Genomic DNA, 12979 nt, shown 5'->3' with positions numbered 1-12979 from the left:
AAAAACAATTACCACTAAAACAGAAAACAAAGGCCAACTGGTCATAAACACACTCATTAAAAATTAAAACCTAGCTGAGAATGTAAAAGCAAAAAAAAGCCCTATTTTAATGACAGCTAACTAAAGGATCTTTAAAGTCCATTTATAAAAGCAAGTCACTGGTAATCTTTGGCAAGATGCTCCTGAATATGTCCTCATGCCAGCAAACATCTCAAACTAAGTGAATCTCTTTCTTGGATCACAAAACTATTCACTTAATTTCCTGCCAAGCAAAATAGGGGAAAATGCATGCTTTACACTTTAAGACAAAATGCCTTGTTAAGTCTTTACTTAATTGTATGGGGTTATGCAATAAATCTCCATGTGTTAACAACTTGTGGTCCACAATGTAGTCATCTATTTTCTTCCAGGAAATGGTATTACATTTTCTCTGTGTTCAGCAAGTTTAAAAGAAAAAAAAAGGGGGGCTGAAAAAGGAGGCTGGGTGCAGCTCTAACAAGGCTGACAAAGGAGAGTTAAGCTTGCATAGGAACCTGGGACCTATAGTTTTGTCGTAAACTGTACCTGAATTCCTGATCTAAAGCAAGTTCTTTTACATAATACATCAGGGGAAAATGTCACTTTATCCAGTACATCTCCAACTATTCAAAGAATACTTTAAGACAAAAATTCTTAATTGTCTTACATTAAGTCGCCATATTTTATCCTGTGCAATTGACCAATATACCTAAAATTTAATCTCCAATGTGAGATTCCTTATGTGTATCAGTAAATTATTCAAACAATGCAGCAGATTAAAAAAACACTCAAATCTTAACAAGTACTCACTTTTACACTTTCTTCTGTGTTAAGTTTATTTCCCTTAACCAAGACAATTTGGAAAGGGTTGTTATTTTCCCAAACATGCTGCAAAAGAATGAAATAGAGTATTTTAATTAAGGAAATAAATATTCTATGCTAGCAATGAAATCATCTTACCTGTTCTCATGTCCATTGACAAAATAACAAAAATAGACCTCTGAACTAACAACTGAAAGTCACATGTACTAAAATAAGCACCACAACCGTTAGCACTTTGTTCTTAGGCAAAACACTGGCAGCATTTCAATACTGTTAAGAAAGTGACTATATTAAGCACCATAAACAAATAATATTAAAGCTTTGGATGAATTAAGAATTGACCATTTAGGGGTGCCTGTCCAACTTCGGCTCACAGTTCGTGGGTCTTAGCCCCACATCAGGCTCTGTTGTCAGGAGAGAGCCCACTTTGGATCCTCTGTATCCCTCTCTCTCTGCCCCTCCCCCACTCTCAGTCTCTCTCCCTCTCTCAAAAATCAACATTAAAAACAATTTAAGAATTGATCATTTGGGGCACCCGGATGGCTCAGTCAGCTGGGTGACCGACTCTGGCTCCGGTCATGATCTCGCCATTTGTGAGTTCAAGCCCCGCGTCGGGCTCTGTGGTGACAGCTCAGAGCCTGGAGCCTGCTTCACATTCTGTGTCTCCCTCTCCTCTTCACGCTCTCTCTCTCTCAAAAATAAATAAACGTTAAACAAAAATTTTTTTTTTAAATTGACCATTTAAATATACAGTTAATATCTTAATCCTCAACAAGAGAAATTAAATATACAATCTGTTAAAACTGAATAACTATTGAAAAATGTTAACTGTTCCAATTGATAAACAGAAATTTAAGATTTGCTTTATATAAATATATTACATTCTGGAAAAGATGGTATTTTTGATATATTTAAATTCTACAAGTATTCAGTAAGAAGGCGGCAAGTTATACCAAAAACACTCTCATAGCTAAGCTGATAGAAATGAACTATACCAGTAAACCAACTATTTCTGCACGTCTAACTTTTCTACTAGAAAGTCTCAAATTGCTCCCTGAAGTCTATGTTTAGCTGTAATCTCAAGAAATTTTTAATTTGGTGACATTTTTCTGTGGCACCAAAAGAACACCAAAACCAGAAATAACATATTTATATTTATATGCAGCTTGCGCTGAGGAAAAAGGATAGTAGTTAGAAAGATAATTACAAAGAAAGAAAGAAAGAAAGAAAGAAAGAAAGAAAGAAAGAGAAAAAGAAGAAAGAAAGAAAGAAAGAAAGAAAGAAAGAAAGAAAGAAAGAGAAAATTACCAATAAATGGTAATTGATCTTTGTCAAATCTGCATTGATTTTCACAGAAGGAAAAATCAATAGAGAAAATATGTGTGAGGCTGAAGCACATAACCTAAAACAAAATCACATGCTTTTGGGGGTTACCAAAAGTTCACACATGAAACTTACAGAAATAATTCGCATTTTCTTTGGTGGTAAAGGAAGAGGAAGGTTTGATGAATTTCTATTTATGGCAGCTTCTATGGCAATCATTTCCTGTTCATACATCTTCTTGATCTTGCAACATTCCACAAGCATAAAATGAGGCAAGGTCCTATTCATTACACAGTTCCGGATATACTACAGTGGCAAGGAAAGAATAAGGTAAGGATTTTCAAGCAAATACTTAAATCAAGGGGTACCTGGGTGGCTCAGTCAGTTAACAGTCCAAATCTTGATCTCTGCTCAGGCCTTGATTTCAGGGTTGTGAGTTCAAGCCCTGCCACACCCACCCATCACCCAGTGTGGAGCCTACTTAACAAAAACAAACAAAAACGTAAATTGATAGAAGAATAAAATTAAGATGAACACCACTATATCAAATGTACTGTAAAAATATATCTTAACTCAACATCAAGAATATGAGAAATTAAAATCACAACATAAAATAGCTACCATTAATTGAACACCTAAGAACATAAGATTATTTATAACTAATTTTCCTAACAACCCTATAAAAGATATTTTCCTCTTTTTAATACATGAAAGGAAAAACAGAAGAGCTGAGTTACATTCCTGGCATCTTTATACCTGGTATCTTTAAATCTATCTTTTTTGTTTGTTTGTTTGTTTGTTTGCTAAACCCCGAAGAAACATGTACCTCAGTGTAGATGTTTTGCCTTTTCTTTGTGCTTAATACAGGACAGTTTGACCTATCGGCTCACCTTTCTAGGGGTGGGACTTGATCGGGAGAGATCGTGATATCACAGTGCAAGCTTTGACCAATCAGTCAGGACAAGTGAACATGTAGTATACATGTGGCCATTTCTTCACATCCTGAGGTAGTCAACTTAGACTTTCCGATGGATCCCTGAGGGAAGCCTGGTACCTTTACAGCACAGGGCTCCAGACAACCATTACTATCTTCCTTTTAAAAACATACTGGTCATCTGAGCTTGATGCTTTGTTTTATTTCAATGAGACCAGGATGACTCTCCAAAGGCATATAAGAAAAGGAGGGGTGCCTAGGTGGCTCAGTCAGTTAAGCGTCCGACTTCGGCTCAAGTCATGATCTCACGGTTCGTGGGTTCAAGTTCTGCACCAGGCTCTGTGCTGGCAGCTGGGAGCCTGGAGCCTGGAGCCTGCTTTGGATTTCTGTGTTTCCCTTCTCTCTGCCCCTCCCCGGCTCACGCTTTGTCTCTCTCAAAAATAAACATTTAAAAATTTTTTTGTTTTAATAAAAGAAAAGAAAAAAAAAAGAAAGAAAAGGAGTGGTTATTCACATTACCAAGATTCCTAACAAGCTGAAGAGAAAGAAACCTAATGTATTCCTCAGAAGAATAAATTTCATATACAGACAAAGTGTGATTCAACATATTGTATTCAATTCAGAACCAAGAAATACAATTTTTTGAAATTAAAAAAATTCCAGAATTGTCTGTAATTGGCAGTTAGATGATATTGTGCTAAATATATTCAATAAAAAATTTTTCACTATGAAATATGTATCATTCCACTCCTTCACATTCCTTTGAGTACATGGTATATTTTCTCTTTCACTATGACCCTGTACAAAAATGTATACAAGCCTTTGTTTCTCTTTATAACAAATCCTAGTTTGAATAGAACAATATACCCTCCACTAATTAAAGTTTTTAAAAAAGTGTTAAAGAAGCAGAAGGCTACTTAAAGGATGGCAAAACATAAAGAAGTCAACACTCCTATGCTACCACCAAATACTTTTCATCTTCCTTCTTCGTCTCATGGGCTAGAGTTCAAGTGTTGACTGTTAGAATGCCATAGCTCTCAAAGCAGAGAAGTTATAACGGCTTCTAGACCTTCTACCTACTAAACCACAAGAATTGAGGGCCATGCTAAAAATCTGAAAAGAAAGGTGTAAAATCCTCTATTAGCCACTAATATATCACAGCTCCTTATTCTCAAACAGACATCACTTAATGTTTAGCATGTCTCTATCCCTCTTGCTTAAAACAAAACAATAAAAATCACAAATAAGAATAAACACATATCTTTATAAAATCCTATTACTATTTACCCCTAACTTGGCATTTAGCATTATTCTTTATGTAATGACCATTTTTTAGTCTCCAAATTCAATTGCAACAAAAATATCTTCAAGTTCCTTGAAGTCAAAGCCATGATTCTATCCTTTAAAAGGACAGTGGTCGGGGAGGAGTACTGCACTGCTTTCATCTTATTTAAACTTCATTTTGTTCGACAAACAATCTGAGGCACTATAAGTCAATTCATGATTGCATGGAAATAGGAATGTCAAACACAGAGGAAGTCTTTTGAGGATGTCCAGACCTAACCCTTACAAAATTCCTACCATATGTGGAAGAAACAAATAAGGGAGGGGAGGGCAATTTTACATATTATACATATAGTAATTATATATATAAATATATATATAACCTATAAAAGAAACTGAAAATTTTTCTATTCACAATGAAAACTTATAAGTTTTTATACAATTTATGTAGTGACCATTTAATCAAAATATCTTGTTTTTTACTTCCCGCAGAATATTTTCTATCTAAATCATCATGTTGGGGTTTCTGGGTGGCTCAGTCAGCTAAAATTCCGACTTTAGCTTAAGTTATGATCTCACAGTTCGTGAGTTCGAGCCCCACATCAGGCTCTCTGCTGACAGCTCAGAGCTGGGAGCCTGCTTCAGATTCTCTGTCTCCCACTCTCTCTACCCCTCCCCCACTCACACTTTGTCTCTCTCTCTCTCTCTCAAAAATAAACATTAAAAAAATGTTTTAAGCCTTTCTTTTAAAAAAATAACAAATCATTATGTTTACATGATAAAAAAGTAGGCAGCTATAGCAAATTTTATTAAGAATTCATAATGCTACAGGAAACTATGATATAACACTGAAACAACCAAAAAAGTAGAAAGCAAACATTTAGAAACAAACATTAAACATACAATCATTATACCAAAAATATTTATAACTTTAAGTAAAATGACAAAAACATGCCAAAATGTTAACAATGGTTATCTCAGAGGTAGGTAGGATTATGAATATCTATTATTTAATTCTGTATAATTTTCTATAGGTTCTAAATACTCTAAATGTGACAACACATTTTTATCAGAAATTTAAATTATTAAATGCGCGCGCGCGCACACACACACACACACACACACACACACACACACACATCTCTGGTAAACTGACGGTGAATATACATACCTGGAACTGAATTAGTGGGTGATCACCAAACACATATTCTACTCGCCCACTGACTTGTAACACATAGTCATACGGGCTAACTTCATCTTCTTTCCCATGAATAGTCAAACGTTTTTGGATTGCCAGTTCATTTATTTTGATAGGATTCATATTAGGAGATATTTGAAAGCTAAACACATCCTAAAAAGGGGAGTAGAAAAAAGGAACAATTTTATACTTGTGCTGAAAAAAATCACTCTTCACATTTGTACTTACTACTACATTGGATATAGCCATACATAATAGCCACATATGTGTATATATCTAATGTTACATAAGTATATCCTTCACATTTAACATTCCAGTACATCTTCCTATTTTCTCTTTTAATTTTTTTTTTTTAATTTTTTTAACGTTTATTTATTTTTCAGACAGAGAGAGACAGAGCATGAACGGGGGAGGGTCAGAGAGAGAGGGAGACACAGAATCTGAAACAGGCTCCAGGCTCTGAGCAGTCAGCACAGAGCCCGACGCGGGGCTCGAACTCACGGACCGCGAGATCATGACCTGAGCCGAAGTCGGTCGCTTAACCGACTGAGCCACCCAGGCGCCCCTCTTTTAAGTTTTTTTAATGTTTGTTTATTTTTGAGAGAGAGACAGAGACAGAGAGAGACAGAGAGACAGTGTGAGCGGGAGAGAGGCAGAGACACACACAGAATCTGAAGCAGGCTCCGGGCTCTGAGCACTCAGCACAAAGCCCAACGCAGGGTTTGAACCCACGAACCACGAGACCATGACCTGAGCCAAAGTTGGCCTTAACCAACTGAGCCATCAAGGCACCCCTCATGTTTTCTATAAGGATTTTTTTAATGTTTATTTATTTGAGAGAGAGAGAGAGAGAGAGAGAGAGAGAGAATGAATATGAGCAGGGGAGGGGCAGAGGGGGAGACACAGAATCTGAAGCAGGCTCCAGACTCTGAGCAGTCAGCACAGAGCCCAAAGTAGGGGTCAAACTTCCAAACTTCAAGATCATGACCTGAGCCGAAGTCAGATGCTTAACCAACTGGGCCAACCAGGCGCCCCTCCTGTTTTCTAAATATAATGTGTCCAGGGGCACCTGGCTGGCTCAGTCAGCACAGCATGCGACTCTTGATTTTGGGGTTCTGAGTTCAAGCCTTACATTGGATGCAGAGATTACTTAAAAATTAAAAAAAATAAAATAAAAAATAAATAAATAATTTTTAAAACGTGTCCCATCAAATTTGTTAAGAGTTGATGGTCTGCAAGTCGTCTTACACTACACAAAGTACCACAGATCCCACAGGTCACACTAATATTTAACTAAAGTTTATCATTAGAAAGTTTATCAAACGCATTTCCCAAATATCTTTCTTTAAAAATGACACCAAAAACCTGCAGTTGTTCAAATTTAGTTAAACTGAGAATTTTATGTTGTCACTGGTAACAAGAGATGTATACTTTACAATAATTAAACTTAAATGAACAGTTCTGTCCAATTTTATAACATATAAAAAGAAACAAAAGAAATTTTAATTAATGAAAAATGAAGATACAGTAGGGACTGGATATTATCAAAACTGCTCATCATAAATCCCAAAGGTACAGACAGTAAAGGTTATCTAATAACACCTGGAAATTCTCAAAAGCTAGCAAAATAATTTCACACCACATGATCACATACCAAAGGATATAAGAAAATTCACCATCTCCAAAGGCAGCTAACTGCTACTCTGGACAAATGTGATTGTTAGAGAATTCCCTGTACTGACCAGAGATGGATTCTACAATATTTCTAACAAGTTAAGTCATCTCCCTTTTCCACAAGGTACCTAAAATTCCAACTTTTTAAATATGAACTTACTGGGTATTCCAATCTATTTTCTCTAGTATTTTTACCCCTTTTCTCCTGAATTTTCTATATGAGTTATTACTATAGGCATCAAAGCACATGAGCTAGGATCCACAGAGTCATATGAGGACTCATGATTCCACTTTCCTCCCTCACCTGACTTCCCACTAAGATACCAATGATCTTACATTCTAATGGGTTGCCAACTGTTCACCTCCCCATTTCCAGTAATACTCTTCTACTTCAGCAATGCTTCATGTTTATCCTAAAGAGAAATATAACTTCTTATTTAATCCCCTTGCACTATCTACCTTAAAACTAACCTTCATCTAGCTTAAAAGCAATCTATCTTTAAAAAAAAGAGTCACATCGGGCTCTGTGATGACAGCTCAGAGCCTGGAGCCTGCTTTGGATTCTGGGTCTCTCTCTCTCTCTCTCTGCCCCTCACCCACCCTCTCTCTCAAAAATAAAAAAAAAAAATTTTTTTTTAACTTTAAAAAGAGAGTCACAAAGAGATATGATACTCTTTTTTAACATACTACAAATGGTCAGAACTGTCTAAAGCAATGCTACCCAAAAAAACTCTTTAATAATAGATATATTCTATTCTGTGCTATCCAATAAAAGTCACTAGCCACAGTGGCTCTTGAGAACTTGATATATGGCTATGAAAAGAAATGAATTTTAATTTTACTTGATTAACTTAAATTTAAAATTAAATATACACATGTGGCTACTGATTACTGTATTATATAGCACACATCTGGATAATGCCTAAGCAGCTTAATACATCATAAAATTATTCTATGATTCCCATTTACCCTCTATTTCATACACTGAGAAACACAAAACTGGAGAACACTCTCATTATCAGATAGCAAGAAGCTACAGAAAAGACCAGAAATCAGAACTGGGCTTGAAAAACTGCAGATACTGGAAGTAATACTTAGAAAATAAAATAAATATGGTTGGTATGTTTCAAGAATTAAAGACGGTTTGAAAATGAATAAAGAGCAAATATATCTGAAGAAGAATCAAACAGAACTCCAAGAAATAAAACATAATTAAGTGAAATTTGAAACTCAATGAAAAAGAACATGACAAATTTTAAAAGAGTTTTTAAATGTGACAATATCAAGTATTAGCAAAGATGTGGAGACACTAAACTCTCAAAATATTACTGGTAGGAATATAAATATGGAAAATTATTTTGCAGTATCTATTAAAAACTGATTACACACATACACCTATGACTTACCAGTTCTGTTTCTAGGCATACATCCAATAGAAATACGTAAATCAACATTATTTCATATAACAGCAATAATGAAGTTGATATGCTGTGTGTGTGTGTGTGTGTGTGTGTGTGTGTGTGTGTGTGTGTGTGAGACAATTGAGGAAACGTGAACACTGACTGGAACTTGAGGATAAAAACCAAGCAAAACAAAACTAACATAACAAAAAGAATAACAAAGATAAGCCACACTTCGGGAAAATACACACCCAACACCTATGAATGACAAAAATTCACTACCCCCCCAAATACCAAGAACTTGTACAAATCAGTAAGACACACACTACATAATTTAAAAATAGATTAAAACAAACAAACAAACAAACAAACAGGGGTGCCTGGGTGGTTCAGTCAGTTAAGTGACCAACTCTTGATTTTGGCTCAGGTCATGATCTCATGATTTGTAAGTTCAAGCCCCACACTGGGCTCTGTGCTGACAGTGCTCAGAGCCTGCTTGGGATTCTGTCTCTCACTGTCTCTCTGCCCTTTCTTCTCTCTCTCTCTCTCAAAATAAATAAATAAACTTCAAAAAATAGACAAAAAAAAAACAACAGAAATATGAATCTTTCATAATCAGTTATGAAAGATACAACTGAGACAATGGATATACAGTTGACACTTGAACAACATGGGTTTGAATTGTGTGGGTCCACCTAATTATGTTTTTTTAAATACAAATCCAGTACAATACTATAAATGTGTTTTTTCTTCCTTATGTCTTAATAACATTTTCTTCTCTCTAGCTTACTTTATTGTAAAAATATAGTATATAATACATATATTAGATATGTGTAAACCAAATATGACTTTCAGTCAACAGGAATCTATTAGTAGCTAAGTTTTACGTGGGTCAAAAGTTATACATGGATTTTCTTTTTTTTTGAGAAGGCAGGGGAGAAAGCACGCACACACAAGCCAAGGTATGGACAAAGAGAGAGGAAGAGAGAGAATCCCAAGCAGGCTCCACACTGTCAGCACAGAGCCTCAATGCAGGGTTTGATCTCACGAATCATGAGGCCACAAGCCTGAGCTGAAATCAAGAGTTGGACATTTACCAATGGAGCCACCCATGCACCCCCATACCTGGTTTTTTGAATGCAAAGGGATTAGCACCAGTAACCCTCCCATTATATATAGTACCAACAGCTCAAAACTTTCCTTCAAAGACCAATCTTAATCTCTTGATGATAAAATTCATGTCTTCTAAATTACTACCAGTGTCTCACCACCCTTGTTCATATTTTTCACATAAATGTTAATTAGACTGGTCAGAAGTCAACTGGTTTTTCTTGTATTTCGAGCAGTTTTCCAACATCTCTTTGAAATACTTCACAAAATATTGCACCTTTAAAAGACTTGTAATTTTCCTGAGGAACTGGCTTGCATTGTATTGCTCAATGATTACAAACAACTATATATGAGAGACTATGCAACAAAGACACTGGGCGTATGAGTGGGATAGATATTTCTGCTTCACAGGAAGGGATACAATTAATTAGTGATGACATATATATCATGACAACTGGGCTAACTCAGATAATGTCTAGATGGGTGAAGAAATACTTCTTCAGAGTTTTACTGTATGCTTCACTGTTCTCACATTTCTGCCCATGCTTCTGATATATTCTCAAAAATTCCCAGAAAGTATAGTCACCACCTCCTTCTACCCTCTGTACAACCTGCCCTGTTCCCTAACACACAGGAGACAATTTCAAATGCCATCTGCCCCCATCCCTTAATTGAGAGAATAATTTCATTTAACTTATGCTGAGTGAGGTTAAAAAAGAAAACAACACAGGTTTGAAAACGATGCTCAGGTTTATTGGTATCTTTAATAAATTATGACTCCTGGAATTAAAAATAATGCCTTTGTGGTTTGGCTGTTGGGACTAATGTTCTTTAAATCTGAAACATGATAATTCCATGATTATATTTATCTTGCTTATTAAGAGCCCTGTTCTATGCTGGCTGATAGTGACTATGTGGTGATCTAAAATTTCACGTTTTTCAAAGAAACTGCTGTCTGTAGTTCTCCCTAACAATCCTATGAAAATCATTTTTTAACCTATATGTATGCTTTGTTACACTTCATCTCATGCTTAGTTTAATATTCCCACATGCTGCTTCCTAATGTTGGTCATTAGCAGTAATGACGATGGGGTGCCCCATGGCGTAGTCGATTAAGCATCTGACTCCTGATCTTGGCTAAGGTCATGATCTCACTGTTTGTGAGCACAAGCCCCACACTGAGCTATGCAGTAATGGTGCAGAGCCTGCTTGGGATTCTGTCTCTCCTCTCCGCCCCTACCCTGCTAGTGCTCGTTCACTAGCTCTCTCTCTCTTGAAATAAATAAATTAAAAAAAAAATTTTTTTTAAATGATTCACATAACCAAGTGGAATTTATTCCAGGGATGCAAGGGCAGCTCCATATTCACAAATTGATCAATATGATACAACATTTCAATAAAAGAAAGGATAAGAACCACATGATCAATTCAACAGATGCTTAAAGAACATTTGACAAAGTACAACCTCCATTCATTATTAAAACCCTCAACAAATTAGGAGTAGATAGAACATAGTTCAACACAATAAAGGTCATATACGGAAAACCCACAGTTAAGATCATACTTAAAGGTGAAAAACTGAGAGCTTTTCCCTTAAGACCAGGAACGTGAAAAGGATGTCCACTCTCATCACGTTTATTCACTGTAGTACTAGAAGTCCTAGCCACAGCAATCAGACAAGAAAAAAGAAATAAAAGGCATCCAAAGTGGTAAAGAATAAGTAATATTTTCACTATTCGCAGATGATATACTATATATAGAAACCCTACAGACTCGACCAAAAAACTACTAGAACTGATAAATGAACTCAGTAATGTTACAGGATACAAAATCAATATACAGAAATCTGTTTCTATACACATTTCTATACACTAATAATAAAGCAGCAGAAAAGAAATTAAGACAACAATCCCATTTAAAATTGCACCAAAAAGGGGTGCCTGGGTGGCTCGGTCAGTTAAACATCTGACTTCAGCTCAGGTCATGATCTCACAGCTTGTGGGTTCGAGCCCCGCATCAGGCTCTGTGCTGACAGCTCAGAGCCTGGAGCCTGCTTCAGATTCTGCATCCCTCTCTCACTCTGCCCCTCCCCTGCTCATGTTCTCTCTCTCTCTCAAGAACAAATAAACACTAAAAAAAAAAAAAAAAAAAAAAAGTAAAATTGCACCAAAAATAATAGGATATGTAGAAATAAACCTAACCAAAGAGGTGAAAGACCTATACTCTGAAAACTATAAGACACTGATGAAAGAAATTGAGGATGATACATTGAAATGAAAAGACATTCCATGATCATGGACTGGAAGAACAAATACTGTTAACATGTCTCTACTATCCAAAGCAATCTACAGATTTAATGCAATCCCTATCAAAATACCAACGGCATTTTTCACACAACTAAAACAGACAATCATAAAATTAGTATGGAACCACAAAACACTCCAAATAGCCAAAGCAAATGTGACATAGAACAGCAAAGCTGAAGGCATCTCAAATCTGGACTGCAATATATATTACTAAGTTGTAGTAATTAAAACAGGATGGTACTGGGGCACCTGGGTGGCTCAGTCGGTTAAGCGGCCGACTTCGGCTCAGGTCCTGATCTCGCGGTCCGTGAGTTTGAGCCCCGCGTCGGACTCTGTGCTGACAGCTCAGAGCCTGGAGCCTGTTTCGGATTCTGTGTCTCCCTCTCTCTGACCCTCCCCCATTCATGCTCTGTCTCTCTCTGTCTCAAAAATAAATAAACGTTAAAAAAAAAAATTAAAAAAAAAAAAAAGCAGGATGGTACTGGCACAAAAACACACACACACAGATCAACAGAAAAAAACAAAAAAAAAACAAAAAACAGAAATAAACCCACAATTACATAGTCAATTAATCTTCAACAAAGCAGAAAATAATATACAAAGAGAAAATGACAGTCTCTTTAACAAATGATGTTGGGAAAACTGGACAGCTTCTTTCAAAAGAATGACACTGGACCACTTTCTTATACCATACACAAAAATAAATTCTAAATGTATTAAAGACCTAAATGTCAGAAAGGAAACCATAAAAATCCTAGAAGAGAGCACAGGCAGTAATTACTCAGACATCAGCTATAGCAACTTTTTGGTCCCCTGAGACAAAGGAAACAAAAGCAAAACTAAACTATTGGGATTATACCAAAATAAAAAGCTTCTGCACAGTGTAGGAGGCAATCAATGAAACTAAAAG

The 12979-nt window shown here is 36.1% G+C and overlaps 1 protein-coding gene across 8 annotated transcripts in view; it reads right to left on the bottom strand.

The window, feature by feature from the left end:
- Positions 1 to 12979, bottom strand: part of PIK3CB (phosphatidylinositol-4,5-bisphosphate 3-kinase catalytic subunit beta) — a 175761-nt gene that overhangs the window by 73300 nt on the left and 89482 nt on the right. For all 8 annotated transcript variants that reach the window (XM_042998513.1, XM_042998518.1, XM_042998519.1 and 5 more), the window contains 3 exons: positions 5553 to 5732; positions 2299 to 2469; positions 829 to 906 (listed from right to left, as the gene is read on the bottom strand). In XM_042998513.1, coding sequence (XP_042854447.1) covers positions 829 to 906; positions 2299 to 2469; positions 5553 to 5732 — 429 coding nt within the window. The remainder of the gene's footprint in view (positions 1 to 828; positions 907 to 2298; positions 2470 to 5552; positions 5733 to 12979) is intronic.

This window comes from Panthera tigris, chromosome C2 (genome assembly GCF_018350195.1).
Source record: "Panthera tigris isolate Pti1 chromosome C2, P.tigris_Pti1_mat1.1, whole genome shotgun sequence".
Taxonomy (NCBI): Eukaryota; Metazoa; Chordata; class Mammalia; order Carnivora; family Felidae; genus Panthera; species Panthera tigris.
The sequence above is the reverse complement of the archived record's forward strand: the minus strand, read 5'-3'. Positions and strand labels throughout refer to the sequence as shown.